This window comes from Orbicella faveolata, unplaced genomic scaffold (assembly GCF_042242905.1).
Source record: "Orbicella faveolata isolate gen_17 unplaced genomic scaffold, um_ofav_v1 contig_24, whole genome shotgun sequence".
NCBI classification, from domain to species: Eukaryota; Metazoa; Cnidaria; class Anthozoa; order Scleractinia; family Merulinidae; genus Orbicella; species Orbicella faveolata.
Genome location: NW_028301552.1, coordinates 9,228,093 through 9,254,901, shown reverse-complemented (window position 1 = coordinate 9,254,901; position 26,809 = coordinate 9,228,093). Strand labels below are relative to the sequence as shown.

Sequence of the window (26,809 nt, the reverse complement as noted above, 5' to 3'; positions counted from 1 at the left end):
TGATCTTGATGGCGTAGGCTTTGACATTCATTCGGCGATTGGAAAGCTCCCTGCCCCCCAAAAAGGTTGGACCTTGCCTGGACATAATTATACCGGCCCATACAATCCTCTTGAACAACAACTGAAATATAATCCAGAAACAGGAGAAATTATTGAAATATATAACAGCCTACCGGCCCTACTGACGCTGTAGCTATGCAACATGACGTTGATTACAGTAGTTGCGCTTTTCGTAAACAAAAATATGGTGGAAACGAGAAAAAATACAAAAACGCCGCAAATCGTAAAATTGTCAAGTCTCTTGATTCTATTCCGTGGAAAAAAGATAATGGGGGCATGCACTCGCGCGAAACGCTATCAACTCAAAACAAAAACTTGGTTTGGGTTACAAAAAAACAATAAAACCGTTTGCTTTCTGCCAACTCTCGGTTCACAAAAAATTTTTTTTCAGGCCAAGGTAGGCGTTTTGTTGTTCCGAACAGCTTGAAATCATAATACTTGTTGCCCTTTTCTGGTTGTCTCATTCCAGTGTAAGCGTTTTGTTGTTTAGAACAGCTTGAAATCATAATACATTCCAATGTCCGTGCGCTGTCTGTTTTGCAACGCCTACGCTAGCGAAGACAGCGCCCACACGAACATTATTGGCCCATTTTCACGTTCCAGTTTCAACACGACCGATGGTCCGTATTTATTGCGACCGCGATCTTGGACTTCATGCACCTTGTATATGACTTGCTGGATATCGCGCCATTTGCCGACTTCTTCTCGCTCTTGGAAGTCTTTGACTGCTGGCTAGTAGCACCTATCTTTTGGTCGTGTGTCAACGATGTCATTTTGTTATCTCCCCAAGAGTTGCATTTGTTCAATAGGAAAAAAGTTGATGACGGCTTCGATAAAACTTGAATTCGACGTTGCCGTTCAATTGACCCTCTTCGCGCCTGCGCCTTTTTTTTTTACCAAACTTGCTTGCCATCGCGGCCCACAACAACCGCACGCTAGATCTTCCTGCCTCGTCAATAGCCTCTTGTGAATTTCTGTACTCATCTCGTGTCATCCCCTGCTCGTCAAACACATCTTCAATAGGCTCTTGTGCGTTTCTGTACTCATCTTCTGTCATCCCCTGCCACATTATTTCTCTTACAGCCTCGGGATCCAACTGCATTCTCGCCGCCTTCACAGGTCTTGTATATATTTCAAAAAATTACTGCTCTCGCCGTCCGTTCGAATTAACATTTAAAATTCACGGCTTCGTTTACATATTATAAAAACATGATTGTCAGTGTTCACTTGATTGCGTTTCTTGTAAATGAATATTTCACGCCTGAGTGGCAGAGACACGTGCGTGATATTACACGCGAAGTTGTTGATTGCTTACATGACGCGCTTCCGGTTGTTTAAGGGACCGTTCACTTTTTATGAGGGAGGGGGGGCTGGTGGGATTTGGGAAGCACCATTTAAAAATCGCATGACCCCCCCTCAGCTTACCAATTTTTTCACATGGCCCCCCCTTATAGCGGTCATTTTTTGGGATGACCCCCCCCAAAAAAAAAAATTGAACAAACGATATTTAGATTTCAACTTTTTTAATATTTCTCTATTATCTGCCTACTTCACGTTATTGTGCTCACTATGAAGACAATATTTACAATCCCTATACTACAGAGAGCTGTTGTTTAAAAAACAAATCAAAAGAAAGAGAAGTCAATTTCGGATCTCCTAGTTATGGCTCGCCCTGAGCGTGTGGCATTTGGCCTCTCATTGGTATCTTCCTCATCTGAATTGATGAATGCAAGAATGACATCACTTGAGTCATTTTCTCTCCTAGAGTCAATGGCATCACTGTCATACTCATCATTGTCACTTTCATCCGTTTCACTGCTGTCAGCACTTACCCTGTTGTCATTTTGTGTCAATGTCCTGGCATTTCTCAGTGTTGGTTGGCCAGCTCTGAGAGGACTCTTCTGCCGCAAGCATGAATGTCTTTATTAAATAAAGTAAACAGAAAAAAGAACAACAAAATAAGTCAAACAGATGGTTTAGAGATCAAACTACAATCATTCTTAATATGCGCAGGAGAATATCACATGGAGCCTTCATCTCCTAATTTGGCCGGTGCTACGACGTTTTCACACCATGAGCTATTTTTAGAAACTGTTTCCTGATGGTCCGCATGAAACCTGGCTTCCGCTGACCAATATGAAAGCGTGTATCCTCCATTTGAGACGTCTCCTTGCTGATGTTCCGCCATTTCTATCTTTCCTATTTCTTCTTCCCTTTTACATTTTTCCCCTGTAATGTTCCTATGATTCAATAAGACCTCTCGCTCATTACTTGCAGACTTGATCGTTTTGGTTTATACCAGCTTAGTTGTACAATGCTTATTTTGTTTCAATGCGAGAATTTTGACTGTCATACGTCTTATTAAAAAATATATATATAGTTAAAAAGCGAAAAAAAGCTTAGAGAATATTTATGGGAAACTGATTATAATGAAGTGCTCTTTTTCGGGTAACCTAAATCATGGAATCCGGAACCGGAAACCGGAATCCAGAACCGGAAACCGCAAGCTGGAATCGGAAATCGAGAATCCGGAATCCGGAATCCGGAATCCAGAATCCAGAATCCAGATATTATGAATGACGATAGAAATAATTAACTTCAGCGATGTCTAATAACTAAATATAGGGAATAATTATTTTGGTGCTATTTATTTTCTTTGCCTTACTTGAACCACAAATCCTAATTGTTAAAAAAGTAATTGTCTAGCTTTCAACAACCCCTAGCTATACACTAGTGTCCTGTTTGTTCAAAAGCTGGATAAAGTTATCCATTGGGTAAATCCCACTAGTGATTTTTCGGGTGGAGAGAGCTACCCATAGCCTGCGAGCAGGCTACGGTGCCTGGGTTTCCCACTCAAGCGCTGCTTTCTTACTTTTTACGTTGGTATGTGAGCGAGAGTCTTCTCGCGGCTTCGCCACTCGCGCCCCCGGCCCAAACACGACAGCCTGCTCGCAGGCTAAGTTACCCATCTTTTGTTCAACCTGACCCTGGTGAGAGCGTGGTGCTTGTCGAGATCAAATTGCTCTGAGAAGGCTGGTGAGTAGCACAATAGTAACAAGCTACTGCGGTGAGTTTCTGGTAGTCTTTTAGCATCTTTAAACAACATGTGGTCCGATCCGTTCGCAAACGAGAAGCAGACGGAAGTAAGTGTGCAAAATTTCTATAAATTGCTTTAATATAATACGATGGCCGACAAGAATAAGTAGTGGTGATTTGTAACAGTATCAGTGTGGAAATGGTGTTGATCTGGAAATAGCCTCGTATCTGTTGAGAAAATCAAATCTATTTAGACGAGCCAGGTTAGCCTTTGGACATCGAAAGTGGGGGGCGTGACCGTCGATGTACAGGTAGCTGCTACTGACATAAACTGTTCACAGCCTCTTTATTTACGCACGCGAAAGAAAAAGCGAGCGCGAAGCGCGCGGGGGTGGGGTTTGCGAGCGAAGCGAGCAAGAAGAATAGAGAGGCTGTTAGCACACCGGTTACGTGGACGAGTCCTTTACTGCAGCTTTCTGTGGCAGTCAACAGGAAACTGTCTTATAAAGAATTTCGTGACCTGCTTATACTTATTTACGGTGATAGTATTGTCTCAAATGAAGAGTTTTTACTGTTGTACGAAACGTTCAAAACATAAAATTCCGAATTTCCTCATGGAAGCTACGAGCGACTTGATCTGGATTCTATGGACTCCGCCAAATGCAAAGCAGAGTTTCGTGTCGAGAAGCAAGACCTCCCTCGCCTGGTTGCAGCACTCCAACTACCACCGCTGTTGAGATGTGAACAGAGAAGTATTTGTGACGACATAGAAGGGCTATGTATGCTTCTCAAAAGAGTTGCCTACCCATGCCGGCTCAGCGATATGATTCCACGATTTGGCCGACCAGTTCCTGTAATAAGTCTGATCACAAATGATGTGATCGACTGCATCTATGACTTTCATGAGCACCTTATAACCCAGTGGAATCAAGATCTTCTGAACCATAGGGCTTTACAACGTTATGCAGATGCTATATCAGGACAAGGAGCCCCCCTCGACAATTGCTTTGGTTTCGTCGAAGGGACTGTCAGACCCATTTCAAGTCCTGATGAACGTCAGAGAATAGTTTACAATGGTCATAAGAGGGTCCATGCCCTGAAATTCCAATCGTTGTCTCTACCAAATGGACTCATTAGAAATTTATGTGGACCGGTCGGTGAGTTTTTTGTTTTGTTTTTTTTTTAAGAAAGTTCTTGTTATTGCTTTTAGCTATGTAAACTTTCTAAGCAACTTCTATTCTCACCTTTGATTTTTGTTTTCTTCGTTTTAGAGGGGCGTAAACACTACGCAGGGATGTTAGCAGATTCTGGACTATTACGTGACCTCCAACGGCGTGCTTTTTCTCCAGCAGGTCAACCAATGTGCATATTTGGCGTACCCTCTCCGTGTGCATCTTCAAACCCCGTTTCGCCATGTCCCACTTGCACCCCTCATGCAGGATTATAACGAAGCTATGAGCGCTTTAAGGATTTCAGTGGAATGGCTTTTCGGGGATGTCATCAATTCGTTTAAGTTTCTTGACTATAAGAAGAATTTGAAGATCGGACTTAGCAATGTGGATAAAATGCACGTTGTCTGCGCACTATTCGTAATGCCATAACATGCCTTTACGGTAATACCACCAGTGATTATTTTGGTATTGAGCCGCCCACTTTGGAACAATACTTTCACTAATTCGGGCATAAAATATAGAATGTAGGGAGGGGACATCACACACTGCAGAGACACGAAAAAACAGACCACCCTCTTCTACAAATAATGGCCCTTTAGCCCCAGTTAGCCTGGACATTTTTGTTTTTCTTGAGCTTGGGGCTGGACTCAAAGTTTCCCACACCCCCCTCTTAAATAAAAATATATATTTGCAAAAGGGGAAGGGCCATTACCTTCAAAACAGCTTAAATGTGTGGGAAAGAGGAAACCAGTTCCATTGTTCGGCATAAATTATCATATCTTAACAAACAGATTATGTTATAAACATTTACATTTCTTCTGCTTTTCCTTTTAGTAACTTCATCGCAATTTGTATCAGCATTCCTCTTTCTGGTTTGTCCCTGGCGCTCTATGGCTTTTAATCTACTTTCTTCTACAGAGGCCTTATCATTTTCATTCTTTTTAGTAAGGGTATTCGAATTTTCTTTCCTTTCGAATTCTAAATCAACTGCCTGTTCCTTTTCTATGATTTCAGGCAATGCTATCTCTATTTCTGTTTCATCATCACATGCTATGCCAGAACCTTGCTCTTCCTTTCTCATCTTTTCTTTGTATTTGGCATGCAAAAGAGTAAGCCTGTCCCTCACAGAGCGCTCACTAACTCTGAATTTCGGTGAACTGATGCTATTTAAGCTTAGTGCTATTTCACCCCAGATTTCCCCCCTCTCTTTACTCTGTCTTGGTGCTTAAATGGTTCAAGAAGAAGAACCTCCCTACAAAGCATAAGGTCATGTTCTTCTGACCACTTCATGGAATAATTTCTGAAAACAAATACAATTTTTATTACGTAAGGAATTTCATCTTCTATTTAGTGTTATTGCAATAAACTTTATCCTATGGTAAAATTAATTAAATTTTGAGTACTTAAGCTTATTTACAAGCTCAAAATTTTTATGCTGTAAATATTTGTAAATTAATTTTTGTTTTAATTTATTTTCTTCGGCTGAAAATCAATGTTAGCTAAAACATGTCAAATGTTCTGCTAATTTCAAAATGTAAAAATTATCTACTCAAACAATAAACGTTTATTCAGTGTTGTAATCAACGTCAAGCTAAGTGATTCAGAGCTAAGCTAAGTTTATAGTCGATCCGAGCAGTTCGGATATTTTTCAAAGCCCAGAAATCTTCTTAAAAATGCCAAGCGGTATGAATTACAAAACTATAACGAAATACCCGCGATTTGTAATTATAAAAGCACTACCACGTACCCTGCAGTACTTTTATCATCATCCGCCATTGCTTTCTCCACTTTGCACTGTAAAGCTCTACCTGCAACTCGAAAGAAATCAGGGTACGATCAAATTACTTTCGGCACTGTTTTTATTCACTAACCGACCCTTTAGATTGAAGAAATCCGTAAGATACGTACATACTCACGTTCTGGACGAGACGGCAGATGGCGAAAAATGGCGTCCTGAACGAGATGTGGATGACGAGTCCTGCTCGATTGGGCATGCGTGGTAGCATCGAAATTCGTTTTCCCAACTTCTGGTCGGTGACGTTCACGTTCTCGTCGTCATCGCTAAAGGTCCCTAATGTCGTGTCAGACGACATCTTCAACTCCAAGAAAAGCTACTAAAAGGGGGAGAAAGCCGAAATCAAGCGCTCCTTCCGATTTTTGTAGAATATGCGCTAGCTCTTTTGCTATTCGCTTGGGGAATCTTGGCAGGACGTCTTACATATCTGCGGGGAATATATTCCGAAGGTGTTACACGGTGTGGCACTCGTCAACTACAATGAGCGTGACACAATTGTTAGCGGCGAATTTTCATTCTATAACATGTTTTGGAATTTTGTATCCAAAAAGTCATCTGCTGTCTTCCGAAAACAAGCTTGTATTTCGCTTCGCCAATCAGCAGAAGCGCGTCCTCCTTTGTCTCCTTTGTTGACAAAACGATGGAAGGAGTCCTAAGCTCTTTCATCTGTCCTGATTTGCTTCAGCATCGGCACATTTGCATTTCTTTTGCCGTTGCGTAGAGTTGATATATCAGACTTTCCTCAAAGCCAGTCGGCAAAATTGCAACAGCAGCCTCTATCTGTTCATCCTTGAGCGAAGAAACGCTGAAATTTCTCTTAACAGGATTCTATTTTAAAAACAACCGCTCTATTACGAATCACGGCACGTGTCAGTGATGACAACTGCTGCAAGCCGCAAAATACACCTGGACGCAATCATGATCAGCCGTTGTCAAGGTGATGACACTGTTGTCGCCTCTCAACCAATGGGAATTTTCCGTTTCTGGAGAAACGGGAAATTCACTTTTTTCCAAAGATGTTTACAACTCCTCTATCTTTCTCAGTCCCCACCCCCTACCCAGTCAAGTCTTCCGTTTTGCGTTGGCGTCCAGTTCTCTCGCGATTCTATCCGCAAGTACGATCAGATTAAAAAACGAGAAAATAGAGGACTGTGAACAGTCTACCACTGACAGAGACCCTGTTCTCTATGACATTTTCTATCTTGTTCAGTATCTACTAGACAGAAAGGCCGAATTTATACCTCCAGTTAATTGCAGATCACTTATTAAACAAAATGGCAATTACCAGCAAGCTTATTTTAGACGCTCTCAGGATGCTCAGAATCAAATTAAGACGCACGTTATTTAGATTCTCATAATCATAGCCCTCACTAGAAATAACGGTTGCACGAATTTCGAGAGACGGGGAATCCTTGTTTTAAAGAAGGTTAAGTTTGAGGTCCTTTTTACTTGGCATCTTAATTTCTACAGAAGCTATGCAAAATTATTATCGCGTATTTGAAGAACTTGTTTTCTTTGATTTGTGGATTATAGATTGCAGTTTCTGGTTTCTGGTTTCTGGTTCCTGATTCCGGTTCCGGATTCCGGGTTCCAGATTCTATGTTTTAGCTAGGGTTGCCCTACTAAAAGACGGTAACAGAAGTCTGTTAAACTTCGTTAACTTCGTGTAAGGGTAGCTGGGGGCGTATATGAACTTCCTTGCAGGGTAGGTGGGGCAAGTGACCCTTTGAAAATACTGAGAAATTGCCTGTCGCACTTAGGTACCTTTGTGTTTTGGTTCTTTGCATATTCTAGGGGGTAGGGGAACGGTTTGTTTTCCGAAACAAACATGGCGTGGTTTTCTTTTAGACGGCAAAATGCTGTACTTAAAACTAAGATTTCGAAATGTAAGGAATAAGCATCAAGAAGACTCGACCGATGGTTAGGAGGGCCACAATGGCTTTAACGCTGTGATATCGTCCTTCGGGTTGCAAGAAGGTCTGAATCAAAAATCTTCTCGAATACACATGAAGTACATGTCAAACAAAACCGCGCTACGGTCCATAGTGGTACGTAAGTTTAAAATGGACTTCAGTTCTTGGGCCCTACGGTATGGAAATATCGCTAGTTCAACCGAATTTGTCGCTTATTAAATTAGCATTCTCTTCGAAAGGAATATTTTAGGTGTTATTTATATAAACGTTTCAGCTGACTTTTGCGTTCTCAACGGATCGACAACAACACGCATTTGGTTGGCACAAATACACTCTTGGAGAACGGTTACATCCAAGTCACTATTTTTCATAAACACGAGCTTTATGTCGTTCACCAATTTATTATTAACTGAAGCTTTCTGACTTCAAACTTTCCGTTCGGAAGCGCTCGTTGATTATAGCTTTTCAAACCTACTTATGAACCTACAACTTCGATTCGCGAAATACTGTCGTACTCGTAGTTGTAAAATTTTGAGACTGCCACGTCAACGTTATTTTTGACAGGCCTGCTGAGCCAAATCAAACTCGCTGATCATGTTTAAGGTTTTCTTCACCAGTTAGATATATTATTTATAACAACTGTTGTTAATGGAAGAAATATATATATTTGTGGTTCATAAATGTTCAACGATAAAAACGTCAACTCCTTAGCTTCGAAGCCATGAATAACGAATATGTTCTCTCCTATACCAGAATGAATCTAATACTGTAGGAAGACATTTGTTCAGTAGTATGTGATGTACAAGAGACTGTTTGCATGGATAGCGCCAAATGCTGTTCAGATCGGTGCAAATGTCAGAGGTTTTTACAAAAAGACAGGAATCTTCTGCTAGACATATTAGTGTGTAGTATCACAGTGGAGTTTGTAAGCTTTTCAGTCATCCAGTGAACTCGGCAAACTACTGGAAGACTTACCGAAAAATATGTAATGAGGCTACATACAAAATTTATTCAGAATTAATTCATTCGCAAAAGAAATATTTAAGGTCGCTCAACGGAAACCAAAAGTCATTCAAAAGGGAAGTGATTAAACTTCATATAATTATATGTTACATTATAACTTAATATATCGGCAGAATATAATGATCTAAGCACAAGGAAGCATTGTCATAAGACTTGAATAGAACTGACTCAAAACAATTTGAAAAATACTACAAACCGACATTTTAATATTCTTCCTACGTCATTGTGAGTGTAAGCCAACAACAACTGTCATGTGTTCCGGTCTGATAGGCGCCTATTGTTTTCTCTTCAACAGCTTCCAAACAAAAGACTACTCAGATAAACTTATTTATGAATCGTAGTTCGCGGCAAGTCAATTTTTTTGAAAAACCGACGTAATATGTCGTGATTTCAGTATTTCCTCCTTTTTCTGGCAAATTTCCTTCTCGAAAGAAGTCGAACACCGGGCAAACACCGCGTAATTTTATTGGTGAAAAGTAAATTTGGAAGTGGTTGATTGGTCGACGAGGCTGCAAGCAAGAAAATATTCGCGGATTTTGTTTACAATAAGGTCTTGTAAACAGGGAAGCGAAATCAGCGAAGTCATTTATCCACGACAGTCAACCGATTAAACTCTCAAAGTTTATTTTTCTTGAGTTTTCAAAATGCGCTTGTTGTTCGCAGCTTGTTTTGGCGTACATGGCGTAGCCTTGCTCGTTCTCGTTGCTATACATGGCGCCGAATCTGGCACCTGTGACAAGACTAACGTCTGTCCAGCCATTAAGGCCTTGGAAAAGAAATTGGAAAAGCTTATCGCGCTTGTTAGCCCGTCAGGTAACTTGGATTAACTCATTCTTTATTGTATTTTTTTATTATTTTGCTTTCGTTTGTTTCTGTTATTATTTTTTTTGATACCAAGCGCCTCACATGAGTTTAATTTTCTTCACAGTTCCTTCCGCTTCTTCTTGCAAGGAACTGCATGACAAACACAAGTAAGTTTACAGCTAAATATATTTTCACCTACTACATCAAAACAATCCTTTACATAACGCAACACTGATTTAATAGGGCCTGAAACACCTACAATGTAGTGGCAAGGCGCTGCGAAGCAGCTTTACGCAGGCCATCGATTTTTCGACCGAGATTGGGGGGAAGTATGTCAAGGCTTTCGTTATTGGCGCACGGCGTTTTGTTCTCTTGTCGGAGCAAGAAAAATCGATCAGTGACTTAATTCATGAACTGTTCTAAAATAATGATTTGCTTTCATTCTCTCCAGGGATAAATTTCAAGCCGAATCAATATGCTTAAACAAACAATGACGTTGTATGCTAAAACCTGAAATATCTTATTTTCACTCACCAGCTTGCGAGTTAACAAAGCTTACATGTTGCAGACTGGCAGTGGAAAGATCCCTGTGTATTGTCACATGACCAGCCAGCTTATTGGCGCATGCGGAGGGGGAGGGTGGACACTGGTCATGAAAATTGATGGCCATAAGGTATAACAAACTAGATGAAAGCAAAGATCCTGGTTTGTTTAGCTGTTTCGTTTGTTAGTTGAAAAAGGAGAGTTCAGTACCGTTGTCAGGGTTTTGAAAACGTGCGTTTTTGTTTCTTTCCTTTCAAATAGTCAACCTTCCACTACAATTCCCCACTCTGGACCAACAAGAATGAGTTTAACCGTCCGGGTGGCAAGACTGGGTTTGATTTTCAAGAGACCAAGCTACCAACCTACTGGAACACACCCTTCTCCAAGATTTGTCTTGGTATGAAGATCGGCCATCAGATCAAGTTCATGGTCGTTAACAGGCATGCCAACTCTCTGTATTCACTGATCGCTGATGGAATATACCGCCGGACCTCACTGGGACGTAACACGTGGAAGACGTTGATTGGTTTACAGGCTTCCTTGCAGACCAACTGTAATAAAGAAGGCTTCAATGCTGCAGGTAGTGGTCAGGGCTCGTCCAAAGCAAGAATCGGTTTCCTAGGTAACAACGGAAACGATTGCGTCACTCCTGACTCGAGAATCGGGTTTGGTACAGGAGGATATCATGATGACTCCAACACGTGTGGAAACGAGGCAACGCACTCAGGAGATAATGGAGACAAACACATCAAAGCCATGGGTTATATTTTGGTCCATTGAGAAGAACGGCCCAGTCACTTGACCTTTCAAGACCATTCAAAGAAATTGAATGTTGTAAAACAAATGGGATTAAACAAGGTGGTGGGAATAAAAAGAAATGTTGTTTTTGACTCATTTTATTGTGTTTTGCTGATATCAGGTTTCACCCATCGGTGCGGGTTTCACTGAACGTGACTCATCTGCAATTAACAATTAGCTGGACTGTACGCAAAAGTATCGATAACACCTCAAGTTGAACGTCTAAAAATTCGATTATCTGCGAAATAATTAAGGAAAAAACTGCCTGTATTTGTTTTTGACACAGAAGGAATATTTCTGCAGTTTTTGGATGCATTATTCCGAAATATTTCTCAACTATATAACGCTGATAAATTTAGCAAATGACAACAACCAGTTTGTCCGTGAATTGCATACATTTTAAGGACGCTCGCGCCAACTGTTTCTGCGCGTCCTAACCGCGCACGCAAATTCACACGCCACGTCATGCAGCATGCACGCGCTAAGTAATAAAATGAGCAGTGATAGGGCAGATGGCCATTGCTATAGCTTTGGCTGGATGTAAGGATCTTGGGCGTTGGGTGACCCCTATTTTTCTTTTGATGGATCGTTGTAAGCGACGATTGAAGTTAAATTTCCTTTTACAGAAGTCTCCCCTCCGGAGGGAAAAGGGGGTTGCATTCTTGTTAGTAACACAACAACAAACAAAACAACGAGGAAGTGTTAGGTGTGATATTGTGGAAAATGGCAGCGAAATGTGAGCGGACGCGGAGTTTGCTTTCGAGAAGTATGTTGGATTTTGTTGTCTTCTTTCTGCCTTCATCAGCAACAATGCAGTGAGTCTCTCGTACGGAACTGGGACAATGTCTTCAGAGGAAAACAGACTGAAGTTGTTTAGCTCTTATGCCGTTAGAACAGGAAGCGAAATCAGAAACATTTGTGTGTCTGGGTAAGCGAGAGGGCATGCGCAGGATATCTATGGGTAATCAAATGGTTACGAGTGAGATTAGGAAATAATTTTACACGTGTTTTGTCAAAATTCTTATAATTTTAGGCGAGAGAAATCATTAGAATTTTGACTAAACGTAAGTGAAATTCCTTTCCTAATTTCACGAGTATACCATTTGAATACCTTTTAATCTCGTGGGTGACAAATTACGCTTATACTATCCTGGGTTTTTCACTTCTTTGTTGTATCGAGAAATCTCGCGCCAAGCGTTACCATGGCAATTTTGCAACTGATCGCAGACGATCGCAGAAGTGTGTTTCCATATGATCGCAGACGATCGCAGAACTTTTTGCGATCTGCGATACGCGATCCGCGATCATCTGCGATCATATGGAAACCAACCTTAAGTAATTTGTCACCCATAAAATTTTATGACAACCGCGATGTTCCGCGCAATGTTGTAGCTGATAAAATCAACGCGTTAAAACTGAATACTGCAGAAATAAAGCAAGCTTTTTCTTCACACTCAGACATGCGGTGTAGTACGGGTTGTAAGGACGTGCGCGCGAAAAGGTTCTACTCGATAGATTTTTTTCACACTTCCATACTGATACATAATGAATTATTGGTTTCAGAAACGAGAAAAAAATGAGGGTCACGGACTTCGCTTCAGAGATAAAGCGTGTGAAAAACTGATTTTGAAAAATTGCAGCGCAAAAATTAGCATGGTCCCCAGGGTTTTTAGCTTAAAATATCGAAGATAAATAAATGGAAACAAACTATAATAGTAGTATTTTGTATAAGTGAATCCGTTGCGTCAATAATTCCAAATTCTGCCAACGTTTTCACAAAACCTAACCCCTCAAGAGGTATTTGAAACCGCCGCACAGATAACTGGTTGAACCAAGAGCTAAAAAGAATGGAATTCGATGGCGCATTTTGCAAAAAAATTCAAACTTCTAATTGATAGATTTGCTCCATTTTTTCGCTAAACGTAGACAATCGATAGAGAAAATAATCCATCAAAAGATAAACGGCGTTCACCGAACGTTCAAGATCGTTAAATCGAGCCGCAGAGCTATAGCAATGCTTATCTGCCCTATCACTGTTCATTTTATTACTTAGCGCGCGCATCGATGCATGACGTGGCGTATGCGCAGTAAGGATTCACCAGAAACAATTTGCGCGAACGTCCTTAATTTTATCCTGCTTTACTTGGCGCGGGCCTGCTGGCAAACTTTAATTTTACAGGGTTTTGGAAGAGAATTAAGTTTTTATTTACAAGATTCAAGATCACTGAACAGAAGCCTGAACTTGACATTTTAATAATGGTCAATAATCTTTTTGATCAATGTTATTGTGTTTTACATCTGTTACACTTTGGGAGGAATAAAATTTCAGACATATTAGAGTTAAGACCAACCTCTTCTTCCCCAAAAAAGCGGAAAGCCATATTAACGAGGGATTAACAGACTCAAATAACCAAGGCTTCATAAAATCTGATCAACGTGGCTGAAATATAGCAATTTTGGTTGGGTATGTTTGAGACGTACGCGGCTGACACCCGAGCTCACTGACCTTGCAGTGAATCGTAGATACTATACATAGAGCGGTTTTCAACTGAGTGGAATAAAAACAAAACCAAAGTAATCACTCTGGCCAGTTATAAAAAGCGCATACAACCAAGAGAGCTGCTGAAAACTCGAAGCATACACAGGAGTCCCTCAAATAATAAAGAAAAAGGATGAATAAAAGCGACAACGCGAGTTTTGTTTTCATGTCCCCTATTTTGAATTTTATTTGGTAAAATGTAAAAGGTCTGGGACGGCTGACGCAAATCGGAAATTCTCGCGGCATCCGACCTCCCACCAGATTAACTTGTAATAAAATTCAAAAAGGTTATTGCACAATGGCTGAGATTACGTCATATATCCTCTGATTTGATGTAAGGGGCTTCTGTGTGCAAAGTATATCAGTGTAGCTGACGCGGCGTGCGGGACCTGCTTTTGATTTTGGTTTTAATTCTGTTGAATGACAAAGCAGCACGAGTAATGCGAAGTCAAAGCAAATGTAAATTTCTTTCCACATGCACTCAAGTGTAAACTGTTCTACAGACATCTCACAGCGCAATAAAGAACGTATTGCACAACTTGGAAAACTCATTTCTTCTCCGCAAGACAACTGGCATCGAATACCAGTGGACAACTCTTAGCAAAGGACTCTCAGTAAACGTCGCAAAGCAAATTTAGTTTAGAGACTCCCGCCCATTTACATTTTTTTCTATCGCGTGTTTTCGCGCGTTTAGCGATGCGGCACACTCGCGTTTATGGTGTGGGGATCCCAAACTATGCTTACGGGGCTCTATAAAAATGCAAGTTTTGGTCTTCCACCAAATCTACACAAACGTATTTCACTTGTGGAAGTCTATGGACAATGCCTGGGTTGAAGATTCTTGCCTATTTATATTTTTTTCACTCGCGTGTTTTCGCGCGTTTAGAGATGCGCCACACTTGCGATTTCGGTGTCGGCATTTCAAACTATGCTTACTGGACTTTTTAAAGATGGTAGATTTGGCCCTTTCTCAAATCTACACACGTGTATTTCACTTGTGGAAGTCTATCGATTTGGACAATGTTTAGGTTGGAGATTCTCGCCTATATCAACTTTCTTTTCTCTCGTAAGTTCTCGCGCGTTTATAGATGCGCCACACTCGCGTTTTAGGTCCAGGGATCCCAACCAGTGCTTACCTAACTTTTTAAAGATGCAACTTTTAGCCCTATCCCAAATCTACACACGTGTATTTAACTTGTGGAAGTCTATCGATTTGGACAGTGTTTGGATTGGAGATTCTCGCCCATATAAACTTTCTTTCCTCTTGTTAGTTCTCCCGCATTTAGAGATGCGCCACACTCGCGTTTTAAGGTGGCTCCATAAGGTAATCATTCATGGCGTTGCGACCGCAAGTGTTATGTTTTGAATGCTGTTTTCGCATTCGCTTTCACACCTAGTCCTCTCAAAATTATTACCTGTAATAAGCAATGATTAAATAGTGTTTTGCTATCATCTCTGTTAAAATTTTGGGATTTAGTCTCAAATTATAAATGCCAAAACAAATGTGTTTTTCACTGTTTTTATGGCTTTATTTGTGATTTTCACGAATTTCCTTCGGTGAAATCTTCCAAAATTATTACATCACATCGCTTCCAGCGGGATACGAATTTTAAACACGAAAAAAGTAGGGTTTGTAAATGCAGTTTTTTCGATGTTTCAAATTTACGTCTTTTACCGCTGCAAAAAGCCTGGTCTCATAGATTTCCCTGAAAAACAAGCTCCGACTAAAGTAAAGTATTTACTACCAATCTGCCAAATTTTACGGAATTTCACCGAAGGAAACGCGAGAAAATTCACTGTCAGTTTTGCTTTTTGTGCTCATGTTGACATAACAAAATATCGAAAAACACTGACGTTTTCCTTTGAGCGCGCGCAGATTACTTCCTCAGCGCTCGTGCGATCGTAAAACTATAGGCAGCCACCTTAAGTGCGGGAATCCCAGCCAATGCTTACCTAACTTTTTAAACATGCTACTTTTAGCGCTCCCCCAAAACTATAGGCAGCCACCTTAAGTGCGGGAATCCCAGCCAATGCCTACCTAACTCTTTAAACATGCTACTTTTAGCGCTCCCCCAAATCTACACACGTGTGTTTCACTTCTGGAAGTCTATCGATTTGGACAGTGCTTGAGCGAGAGATTCTCGCCCATATCAAATTTCTTTTCTCTAGTAAGTTGTCGCGCGTTTAGAGATTCGTCCCAGTCGCAGTTTTTGTGTCGGCATTTCAAACTATGCTGACTGGACTTTTTAAAGATGCTAGATTTGGCCCTTTCAAATCTACACACGTGTATTTCACTTGTGGAAGTCTATCGATTTGGACAGTGTTTAGGTTGGAGATTCTCGCCCATATCAACTTTCTTTTCTCTAGTAAGTGCTCGCGCGTTTAGAGATGCGCCACATTCGCGTTTTAGGTGCCAAACGGAGCCAAATTGCGAAACATTGAACAAACCTAGCAAAATACTAATAAACAAAATGAGGAACTGAAGATTGCTGTAAAAAGGCTACAACAAGAGCAATTTAGCTACTCCATTCTCATTAAGAAGCCAAATACATTTAAGTACTTGTGTAGATTATCTGTGGAACAGTTCAAAATGATAAATTACTGAGTATGGCTAATCTGTGCACCCTGCGTAACAGATGGTTACAGGATATGGCTGTTTTTATGTACAAGACAAAAAAACACATTTGTCCGAAATATATTGCAGACCTCCTCCATATGACAGACACCAAATATTCACTGAGAAACAAGGAGTTCACCATGCAAAGATTTAACACGACTACATATGGCAAGCATTCCATCAGATGCATTGGCCCAAAGTTATGGAGTCTAATACCCAAAAATATAAGACCTTCCTGCATTACCGGTATTTAGGCAACGTATTAGAAAGCTTGATTTAAATTCCTTACTAACTGATGCTCATTGTTCTGATTGTATTTTATGTCGTACATAACAGACACTTTAGTATTTTATAAAGTCTATATGTATTTGTAAATAGTTGTAAGCCACACTCAACAATCATGCACAGGTAAATAATGTCATTAATTTCACACTCGTTTTATCAATTGTAAATAGTTTTATTAATTTTAATTTATTTATAGTGTCCCCATTTAGTGGTTATTTACTGCTATTTTAGTTTGACACTTAAATAAAGGTATTCATTCATTCATTCTCTGGAATTGTGTGCAGCCTTACAGTGATGTCATCATCTATACTGATTGTAAAGGTACTGGGAAGAGATCTCTAGATAAATCAACAGAACTCTTTGCAGTGCTTACAATCTGTAGACATTCTCTCCATCAGGGTGTGATGGCATTTATGCTTAAAGTAGGAGAGAGCACAATTCAGTGCAAATTTGTTAGTTAGTCAGGATAGTTTTCCTTGAAACAATCTTCACGTGTATTAACCTGAAGCCTGAAGCTGGGTTTTACTAAAGAAGATGCCAAACATTTTCGTTACGACTGGCCATGGACTCACAGACATGATCCTCGATTGTACTGAATTCAAATTTCAGCATGTATCAAATCTTGATTTACATTGTCTCATGTTTTCTAACTACAAGAACACCATAACAGGCAAAGCCCTCATTGGAATTGCATCACGTGGGATGGGTCTTTTTTTTTTCAGTGATATCTACCCAGGTTCTATATCAGATAACTGTATCACTGAAAAGTCAGGGGTTGTTCAGTGGACTCAACCAGTACTGTGTACACATGATGTTCAAATGGTTTAAAGGTCTCCTCAATTTTAATGATTCCACTTTTCATTTCATCTCCCATTTGTTGAACATCACGTTTCATCGTGCTATTTTGGGAATCAGCCACTTGATTGCTACCTCCTTTGTTTTCAACTCTTACAGCAGATTTAACTTTTAACTCCCTCGGTGGTACCATTGGTATAGCACTCTTGTGTGAGGACCTATGCCATTTCTGGAGTTGTTCTGGACATGTTAAGGCTTGTATTTTCTCTCCAGTTTCATGATAGTGTTTCAAAAAGAGAAGCAATGCTAATACATGGCAACAGATTCCTCTTAGTCCCATTGGACAACTACAATAAGCTTTGGTTGGTATTCCATTTTCAAACACCGTCGGTGGCTGCCCTCCACTTGGCTGTGGCCGGTGGAATATCCGCGGAATCAAGACTACAGGGAAATACGTAATCTTTTTCTGACTTTACCTTGCATTTCTGGACTAGTCCTGGATATCTTGATAATCGATTTATCCTCATTGTTAGTCCTTGTTTTGAAACAGATGTAGAGGCTCCGATATCTGCCAACCACTTCACGTAATTTTCCTTGTCAAACTCTGCACTTTTCTCCATATTTCTTGAATTTCTTTCTGCATGGCCAACCACTTGAAAGCGGGTATGTGTATTTTCTTAATTTTTACATAGGGTTTTCTACCTCCAAAGACGAATTTCTGATGAAAAGTTTTTAAAACTATGACAATTCATTAAGGACCGCCATATTTACAGTTTTTCCCGCGAAAATTTTGTCCCTACAAACCGCGAAACTAGTACCCAGGCTTCCCGGTATGAGTATGGGGCTCCCCTTGGCGGCCCTTCGGGTCGCCGGAGCTCCGCTAAAAACTAAACGAGCTGAGTAGTTACAAGGGGGAATGGAGAAAGCTAAGGCTGTTGATGAACTTTATGAAACTTCGAAATATTCAAAACTTGGTATCGTGGCAGAGTTGAAACCGGTTTACACAGACGAAGCACGTGATTCCTTTCCTCCTGCGAAAGAGCCTCAGGCTGGATCGAACTTTAAGAATGGCGACTTCAAGCAAGTTGGGAGAAACTATTCTAAATCAGTGCTGAATCTAGGTGCTCAACCTTAGGACCCAGGACCTCCGCAGAACATCATCGGTGCTGGAGACCTGTCTGGTTCCCAAAAGTTGCAAGAAATGTCAACACAGCAGCAAGAAGCTTTGCAGCTTATGGCGTACACAATTCGAAAAGAATTTGAAATGCCCAAAAGTAAGAGCTTTTGACCTTCGATGGTAACCCGCTTAAGGGGGTATGGTACCCTAAAATATGGCGATGTTCATGAAAAATTCAATTTCTTGGAAATACAAGACTTAAGACCCTTGAGGACTTGTCAAAAACATTTTGAAACGATCTTGCCGAATTTCCTTCCAGATGAGTGTGAAATTTAAGGAAAGTACACAGTGCTATAAGTTTTTTCACGTGGCAACGGCCATAACAACGACTGTTTACTATAAGAACGTGACCAAAAATATAGATTATTTTTAATTTATATGAACGAAACTATTTAGAAAAAACTTTTAAGACATGCACAACTCGATTGGTATAATTATTTGTTAAAAGCTTTGCCTCAAATTGCCATCACAGGCTCATTCATTTCCCTTATGACAAGGAATATTTCCCACAACTGCGGTAACTTTTTACAAAATAGAACAACCATTGCACCCCCTCCCCCGAGATCCAATCTGCCCCCCCCCCCCACTATTTGTGGCTCGTTAAATGCTTAATACTTCGTGTAAGAAACTTAGAGTGCATTTTTCCCAAAAGTTTACTTTTTTACCGACTGACTTCGCGCCAACATTTCTACTTTGCAAGGTTTTTAAGTAGAATTTCTGAAAATTGGGCTCATCAAAGACCAATAGTGTCGTGATGATATAAACCAAAAAATCGTAACGTTTTAAGGTCTGTCACGTGACATGAGATGATTTGTCCACTGGGTGTGGTGAAAAATAGGGTTATTTCCAAATAAAGCTGTAAAAAGCACTGAAAATAAGAGTTAACTGTCAAAACTTAGGTTCATATCACAGAACAAAACAGAAACTTACATGATGTGCTTATTTCACAGTCAATTCTTGTTTTGTAAAAGAGCAGGAAGTGTTGGCGTCAATACTATAAAACACTACTTCAAAAGGCTGTGGCTGGTTTCCATAGCAACCATTTTGAGTAAAACTCTAGAAATTTAATTTCTCTTCTTGAGTGCAATAGCACACAATTGATCTTTCTTCACCATATTTAAACAAACTTTTTGGTCCATTTGAGGGTACCATACCACCTTAACTACTGCTTGTTCATAAACAACTTCGAGGTCAACATCGCTAATAGGGTACTGGACGCCGAGACGAGGCTAGCTTACCTTATTCAACATTGTACTGGGAAGGCTAGGGAAGCCATTAAGAACTGTGCTATAATTTCCGGACCAGAAAAAGGCTACAGGAAAGCCCAAGAAATCTTGTACCATAGATTTGAACAGAAACACATCATTGCGCACGCGCACATCACGAAAATTGTGGATCTCACTGGCTTATCAGACCTGTCCGTTGAAATGTAGAATTGTGCGCTGACTCTCGTTCAAATGGGCTACGAGGCAGATGTTAACAGCTCGGAAAATCTCGTAAAGGTGGCGAAGCGCTTCCCCGTTCATCTGTAGTCTAAATGGGCTGACAGAGCCGGCTCATTAACCTTAGCTGGAACGGAACCTACCTTCATGGAACAACACCCAAAAAGGGGCCAAAATAAAAATAATTAATTTCATATACAAAATGCATTTTGTACATGTAAGGATTTAATCTTTGGAAAACTTAAGTACTTCAGTCCTTAAATATCACAAGGAAAGTAGAGGAAAGCGAATATATTCTTAGGCCAGTCACATTTCCACTGGCTAAGCGCTGATTCAAATTTAGAAACTTGAGCCAAGCTGAGCATCACAAAATGCAAAAATGATTACCACAATAATTGCCACAATACATCGAGATTGCCAAAGAGTACGAGTAAAACTGGGTTATCTCATTAAACGACGAAAAATTTCAAATAGATTCGTTTGTGAAAGCGTCTAGGTAAGTCGAAAAAAGTAACAAAAGAATATGCCAAGACAGACAAACTCTGATTTTGAGGCAGTTCCGTGACGAAGGAAAATCAATACCTTTTTTTTTTGTTTTTTCTTGCTGGTCACAAGCTTTTTATTTAATTCTGGGATAAATGCAATGAGAATGAAAACGTCATTTGAACAACGCCGTAATGGAAACAAAGCATGTTTGGCCTTTAATTGATAACTACAGCAATCGTTACAGAAACTGCAATATGAAACGTACTATGCAATGGAGTCTTATGAACTTTGTTGCCCTTTACGCAAATATTTGCGCCAAACTCTGAGCGTTTTCTGAGTTTCCTTTCAATTAAAATAGCTGAATCCCAGAATGTTTCCACTTTGTTTTAATCTGTGCTATCTGTGAACTCCTAGATGGATCAAAAAGTTCAGCGAATCCGTGAAGTTGCCAACTGAATTAGCCCAGCGAAACAATTCCGACACAAACTATACAAATTTATTCCACTGATCAAGGGACGGAGGCCTGGTTTTTACATACATGTAAATCCTCCAGGGAACAGTTTGTTTGAAGGAGAACTCTTTGGGGGGAAGAGTACTGAGGCCTCTGATAAGAACTTGCGTCTCTTCCAAGTGTAGCAGTCTTTTCCATATCTTGAAGCAATTTAGAATATTGTTACTTCCCTGGATGGTATATTTTAGTCCTTCACACGCTACCATTCTGCCCAAACACGAAAAGCTTGGTGAGGACTCTTCAACTCCGGGGTCTAACTATTTAGGCACTCTATTTAGGCACTCTATTTGATCAGAGTGCCTCCACAAATGGATTTAACCTGACTCCCGTCATACTGTAGAATTTAGAATGTGGTATGGGCAACATGTAGAGATCTAAATTTCGTCAAGTGTATCAGATACAGAAGAATGAAGAAGATTGGTGCGAGTCACAATGTTAGTCAAGGGGGTGGGGTGGGGGCTTCCCCACCCCCTCTCTCCCACCCTTCTTCTCATGTATTTACTTGCATAACTCACACCCTTTATTGTTGATTAGACTTCCCTACACTGCACCCGAAAAAAATATGAAATAAAGTTTACTCATAGTATCAGCTGTTTTGTCATTAGCTTGGTTTTTTGTTACATACTACGTATTCTTGCATGCATTGGATTGTTAGAGCTAAGTGGCAGATGAAATTAATTCTGATTGGCACTACGGGCTATTACAATGCGAAATATGACGTGCTATTACATTTTTTACGACAGTTCGGATTCTTGCAAATTTTCAGGCTTTGATTTCACAGCTGCTTAAGCTGTGGATATAACTGTGATGATCAATTATGTCTTCATATCTTTCTCCGCAGTTCAAATATACGATATTTCATATATTCACTTACAACAGCTGTGTTATTACAAAACACAACAACTGTTATTACAATTCATAGGTGTTTTCATCCAAGACAAGTGTTGCAATTACCGACTCATTACATTTCACGATCACAGTATCACAGGTAAACGTGCCAGCATGTAAGAAAATATTTGTGCGCTACAAGAACATCTTGGAAACTGAGAAGCACAATCAGTAAAGTCAAATATCCGCAATTTATATATTTTTTTTCTTTTGATCAATTGACTGATTAATTCTGTGGATAAAAACCCGCCATTTAAACAATGAAGCAAACGCCAGTCAGCAGTACTTTTATTTGCTTTTCAAAAATTCAGCCTTGGATGTATTCTTAAAATATTCTTACAATTTCGCAAATTTCAGCCTCGATATTCTCATAAAATATCGCTTTGATGAACCACACGATGTTTTTGAAACGATACATGTTTCGGATGAAACATCATCAATCTTCAGTTGTACAGTGAGAAATAAAAAGAAAATAAGCAATAAATAGTATAACAAAGTGAGATATTAACAATAATAATTAAGGATGAAGGCGCGAATCAAAAAAAGGGGTAAAACTGTAAATCTTCTTATAAAATATATTCTTATAAAAAAAAGAGAGAGTGTACAGAAGAAAACTCTTCCACAGTGCTTTCTTGTGGCTCTGTTAATTTTGTTGAACAAGGTGGTCCCGACGGTTGCCTGTAAAGGTGCAAAATGAAGCAACCCGGCGAAAACAATATGAAAACGCTTGTCGCGTTTAGTAATAACCCGTAGTGCCAATCACAACTTTATCTGTCACCAAGGAAACTTCAAAGTAAGACAGTTAATCCTCCGTATAAGCCTTATACCCAAAGTCAGGCCCAAGGTTATTTTTAGACATGGTACCCATTTCTTCTGAGGATGTTACTCGCGCGCGCGATGCGTGGACAGCCGAAGCGAATTTACACGCAAGGCCTCGCGTTTTCCTCGAGAGTACTTGAGACAAAAAGGCGGGAAATGCAGTGAAAATCTTTAACCCGTTTTGATGTTCAAAAGAAGTTTCATAGCACAGATGATTTCTGTACTCTCAACCGCCTGTTTGTTCGGTTGGGGCTGTGTTCAGGTTTTCGTTTGCAATGTTCTCGTGTGGATATTTATTCCTCTGCCGTTCATGCGGTTTTCTTAGAGAGTTAAAGCAAACTACACTGACAACGGCAATGGGACGTCACCAAACAAAACGCTTTATGAGCAATTTAATGGCTGTGCACATGCGTTATAATTCTTGGTACATTTCGTTTTCTACAAAACAAGAACATGAAATAACCGCATTCTAATGGTTTCGGTTATTATTACTTTGTTGATTTCTCATATTAAGTATAAGTAAAAGTATTAAGTAAAAGTGTGTTCACGTGACGTCATCAAATTCTCAAATCCAAAACTGAAGAGCCACTAAAGGTTTTATCCTCATCAGGCATAAGATGTACTAATAAAATTTATATCTGTTTACAACTTTCCAGCTCATTAGCGTCCTTCCTTTGGAAACCAGCTTGAAAAGTGCTTGAGTAAATGTTTTTGGGTTCGGTTCAGAAAATCAGTCGACTAGATAGTCAAAGTAAGTTCCAGATGTTTACACAACTTTCCGGCCGCCATATTGGAGGACTAGGCTCTATAATTTTGAGCGGAACATTTCGACGAATATCTCAACTTTGGGACAACGCACGCTCCTTAAACTTGAAAAACTGTCTTCTTTATTCAGATCGTCTATGATATCAAAATTTCTTGACTTTATCCACTGAATGATTTTTGATTTTTCTTTATTATTATCATTGCGTGACAATGAACACACTCTATTCTTGCATGCATTGGATTGTATAAGAGTTAAGTGGCTGTGAAACCGTTAACGTGACCGAGGTCAGAGATACGAAAATCCGGACTGCGCTAAGAACCAATCAGATTCCAGGATTCGTCACCGTGCCCTCTTGAGAAAAAAATGAGTTCCTATATAACATATTCTTGTATCTTGCTTACATGCACTAGAAGTAAAAGTTAAATGGTGCGCACAGATGCAAATATGATTGACACTACGGGTTATTACAAAACACCACAATGTATTATGGCAATTTAGAACACTTCGGATTATTGCAAATTTCGACAACTTGTTATGAAAATTTACGATCGGTACGTTATTACAAACACATTACCTGTTATTACAACTCACGACAGCTGTTATAAGTCACGGTCACATGTCACGATCACAGTACACATGTAAACGTGCCTGCACGCAAGAAAATATTTGCGCATACAAAAACATCTTGTAAGCGGGGAAACGCAACCAGAGATCTTCAAAAGTCGTCCAGACGCTCAAAGGTTTTTTTTTGTTGAGTTCTAAAAATGCACTTGTTGTTTGCGACTTGTTTTAGCGCAACCTTGCTAGTTCCGATCGGTATACATGGCGCTGACTCTGGCACAGCCATTCAGCCCATACTACCGAAGCTGCCAGATCTTGGTGCACTGTTTAAAAATATGCCAGCGCCGCCGCCGGCTCCGCTGCCAGTTGCGCTAGGTAAGCTCAGACTAATTGATCTTCATTAGCTTTTTTTTCTCGCTTCTTTCTCTCTTTTATGACGACTGAGTTCAATTTTCTTTTCAGCCTCTTCTTGCAAGGAACTGTATGACAAATACGGGTAAGTTAAGGTATCAAATTTTTTCACGTTCTATACTTACCACATGCTACTGAAAAGGCCTCGCGCACTTCTGTACTGGAGGGGTAAAAGAGTTAAGTTTGCATACGAGGCAAGTGGCCCATCAGGTCGGAGCTTATTGCTGGTGTTTGTAGCATGAAACGATTAGGATTATTTACCTACCCCCTGAATGATGGGGATCCTAGTCCATCGCAGGTTTACCCCAAGCTTTAAATTCGCCGTTACTTATTTTCACACCTAGATGGAGAGAGGCACTGTGAGAGTTAAATGTCTTGCCCCGGAGCAAAAAATTAAATCCCCAGCCAGGGCTCGAACCCGGACCGCTCCACCCAGAGTCGAGCGCATTGATCATGGGCATGCGGATAGCGAGGAGCCAAAATTTAGCGGCTAGAAACCATCGATAGATTTTTGTCATGGGCACAGTGTTTTGTCCTTGCCATGGCAAGAGGCATCTCCCAGTGACTGCAACGAGGCTACAGATCGGATGCTTGCTCTTAACCTCTCTAAGGCTTAATTCACTTGGAACGGATAGGCAATTACATACAATGGCTTTGTATAACAGAACCTGAAATATCTTGTTTTTATTCATCAGTTTTCGAGCAAATAACGCTTACATGCTGCAGACTGACAGTGGAACGATCCCTGTGTATTGCCAAATGACAAGCATAGGCGAATGCGGAGATGGAGGATGGACACTGGTCATGAAAACGGATGGCCATAAGGTATAACAAACCAGATGGGACGTCTGGTTAGTTAGAGATAAAATACGGAAGACAAAAAGTTGCGAATGTTCAATTAAGTTGAGGAAGTTTTGAAAACCTGCCTATTTTTCTTTCCTCTCATTCAGTCAACCTTCCACAACAATTCCCCGCACTGGACCGACAAGAAGGATTTTAACCTTCCAGGAGGCAAGACTGGGTTTGACTTACAAGAGACCAAGTTACCGACCTACTGGAACACACCCTTCTCCAAGATCTGTCTCGGTATGAAGATCGGCCAACAGACCAAGTTCATTGTCATCAACAAGCCAGCCAACTCTCTGTACTCACTGATCGCTGACGGGAAGTACCGAGCCACCTCACTGGGTCGTAACAAGTGGAAGAAGCTGATTGGCTCACAGGCCTCCTTACAGCGCAACTGTAACAAGGAAGGGTTCAATGCAGTGTGCAACAGTTATCGTAGGGCGAGAATTGGCATTCTTAGTAACAACGAGAACGCGTGCACCACCTGTGACTCGAGAATCGGGTTCGGTATAGGACCACCTAAACAAATCACTTGTGGAAACGTGGCAATGCATGGCGGTGATAATGGAGACAAACACATTAAAGCTATGGGATACATTCTAGTTCAGTGATAAGAACTTTGTAAGATGCCGTCCTGTCAAACAAGCTTTTAACGGCTCAATAGATTAGCATCGATACGCTTTGTTTCGAGAGAATTAGTGTACTGTAGGACAAATAAAAAGTGGTGATGGCAAAAAAAAGATGTCGACTTCCTTTTTACTAATGCTGGGACGTTCGGATTTAGATGCAAAAATCGGGGAGTGCAAGCTCCTGGCTGGTTTCTGTCCACCTTAGTCAAACATAAGCATTAAGGCCCTGTGGTGAACAGTTCCCCGTTCTCAGTGAAAGTCAATTATCTGCGAGAAAAAACATAATACCCCAATATTCAAATGATCACAATATTTTAGTCTTAGGACGATTTTGATTAACTAGAAGTTGTTGATTTCGTTATGTCCCGCAACGTCTTACATTGCATCAACCAAAAAGAGAACAAAATGGACCTATCAAGAAATGGTCTATTGTAGTGGGTCCGTTTTGGTGATTTAACATAAACAATAGCCCTTTTGTTAAACCTAAACAATAGCCCTTTTGTTATTAGAAGCGCCGAGTTCTTTTCCGAAGCTTAGCGAGAAAACTTGTGATCATCGGAAAAATTGTCGGCATGACAAATTAACTACCTTAGAGGAGTGAGGAGTGTAATTTTTGTTATCACAAGATCAATTTCCACCGGGGGAGCCCAAAGGGACACTTGACCGGCTGTATGAGTATCGGCCAGACTCTCATCCCTGAATAAAGTAAGAGCTTTAGGCCTATTCCAAACGTCGTACCACTGCCCTGCCGAACTAAATTCAAGAACTTAATTTGACTTAAGCACGACAGTTGCACAACGTATATTTTTGTAATCGGCTATTGAGGCATGGCCCGCCTAGATTAGCCTTTGCTAGTTGCGGGCATGCCCTTTTTTTGTAAAATATAAATTGAA

At 40.4% G+C, this 26,809-nt stretch overlaps 2 protein-coding genes and 2 pseudogenes across 4 annotated transcripts; 3 read left to right on the top strand and 1 right to left on the bottom strand.

Annotated features, from left to right (window-relative positions):
• Positions 1–3,727: 3,727 nt before the first annotated feature.
• On the top strand, positions 3,728–4,816 carry LOC149110281 (uncharacterized; annotated as a pseudogene).
• Positions 4,817–4,992: 176 nt separating this feature from the next.
• LOC110052632 (uncharacterized) lies at positions 4,993–6,375 on the bottom strand (annotated as a pseudogene). Its single transcript, XR_016208061.1, has 2 exons — positions 6,016–6,375; positions 4,993–5,568 (listed from the first exon to the last, which is right to left on the bottom strand). The product of XR_016208061.1 is annotated as an uncharacterized LOC110052632 (transcript).
• A 1,657-nt stretch (positions 6,376–8,032) lies between these two features.
• LOC110052595 (putative skeletal organic matrix protein 5) lies at positions 8,033–11,238 on the top strand. 2 transcript variants are annotated; one of them, XM_020758737.2, is made up of 4 exons: positions 8,033–8,111; positions 9,928–9,970; positions 10,341–10,476; positions 10,608–11,238. In XM_020758737.2, exons 3-4 carry the CDS (start codon positions 10,363–10,365, stop codon positions 11,124–11,126), a joined length of 633 nt encoding a protein of 210 aa, XP_020614396.2. In that variant the 5' UTR covers positions 8,033–8,111; positions 9,928–9,970; positions 10,341–10,362; the 3' UTR covers positions 11,127–11,238. The 2 variants fall into 2 exon arrangements, with proteins under 2 accessions (XP_020614396.2, XP_020614395.2); XM_020758736.2 differs by lacking the exon at positions 8,033–8,111 and adding an exon at positions 9,352–9,812.
• A 12,874-nt stretch (positions 11,239–24,112) lies between these two features.
• Positions 24,113–26,027, top strand: LOC110052631 (putative skeletal organic matrix protein 5). The gene is made up of 4 exons (XM_089292505.1): positions 24,113–24,405; positions 24,493–24,526; positions 25,137–25,266; positions 25,392–26,027. Exons 1-4 carry the CDS (start codon positions 24,234–24,236, stop codon positions 25,896–25,898), a joined length of 843 nt encoding a protein of 280 aa, XP_089148631.1. The 5' UTR covers positions 24,113–24,233; the 3' UTR covers positions 25,899–26,027.
• The last annotated feature ends 782 nt before the right edge of the window (positions 26,028–26,809 follow it).

What these genes read in the sequence shown, in the direction of transcription:
- LOC110052631 (XM_089292505.1), top strand. Translation starts at nt 24,234, where the DNA reads ATGCACTTGTTGTTTGCGACTTGTTTTAGCGCAACCTTGCTAGTTCCG. An exon ending in GAACTGTATGACAAATACGG is followed by an intron (nt 24,527 to 25,136) that starts GTAAGTTAAGGT and finishes TTTATTCATCAG; the next exon opens with TTTTCGAGCAAATAACGCTT. An exon ending in TGAAAACGGATGGCCATAAG is followed by an intron (nt 25,267 to 25,391) that starts GTATAACAAACC and finishes CCTCTCATTCAG; the next exon opens with TCAACCTTCCACAACAATTC.
- LOC110052595 (XM_020758736.2), top strand. Translation starts at nt 9,644, where the DNA reads ATGCGCTTGTTGTTCGCAGCTTGTTTTGGCGTACATGGCGTAGCCTTG. An exon ending in GAACTGCATGACAAACACAA is followed by an intron (nt 9,971 to 10,340) that starts GTAAGTTTACAG and finishes TTCACTCACCAG; the next exon opens with CTTGCGAGTTAACAAAGCTT. An exon ending in TGAAAATTGATGGCCATAAG is followed by an intron (nt 10,477 to 10,607) that starts GTATAACAAACT and finishes CCTTTCAAATAG; the next exon opens with TCAACCTTCCACTACAATTC.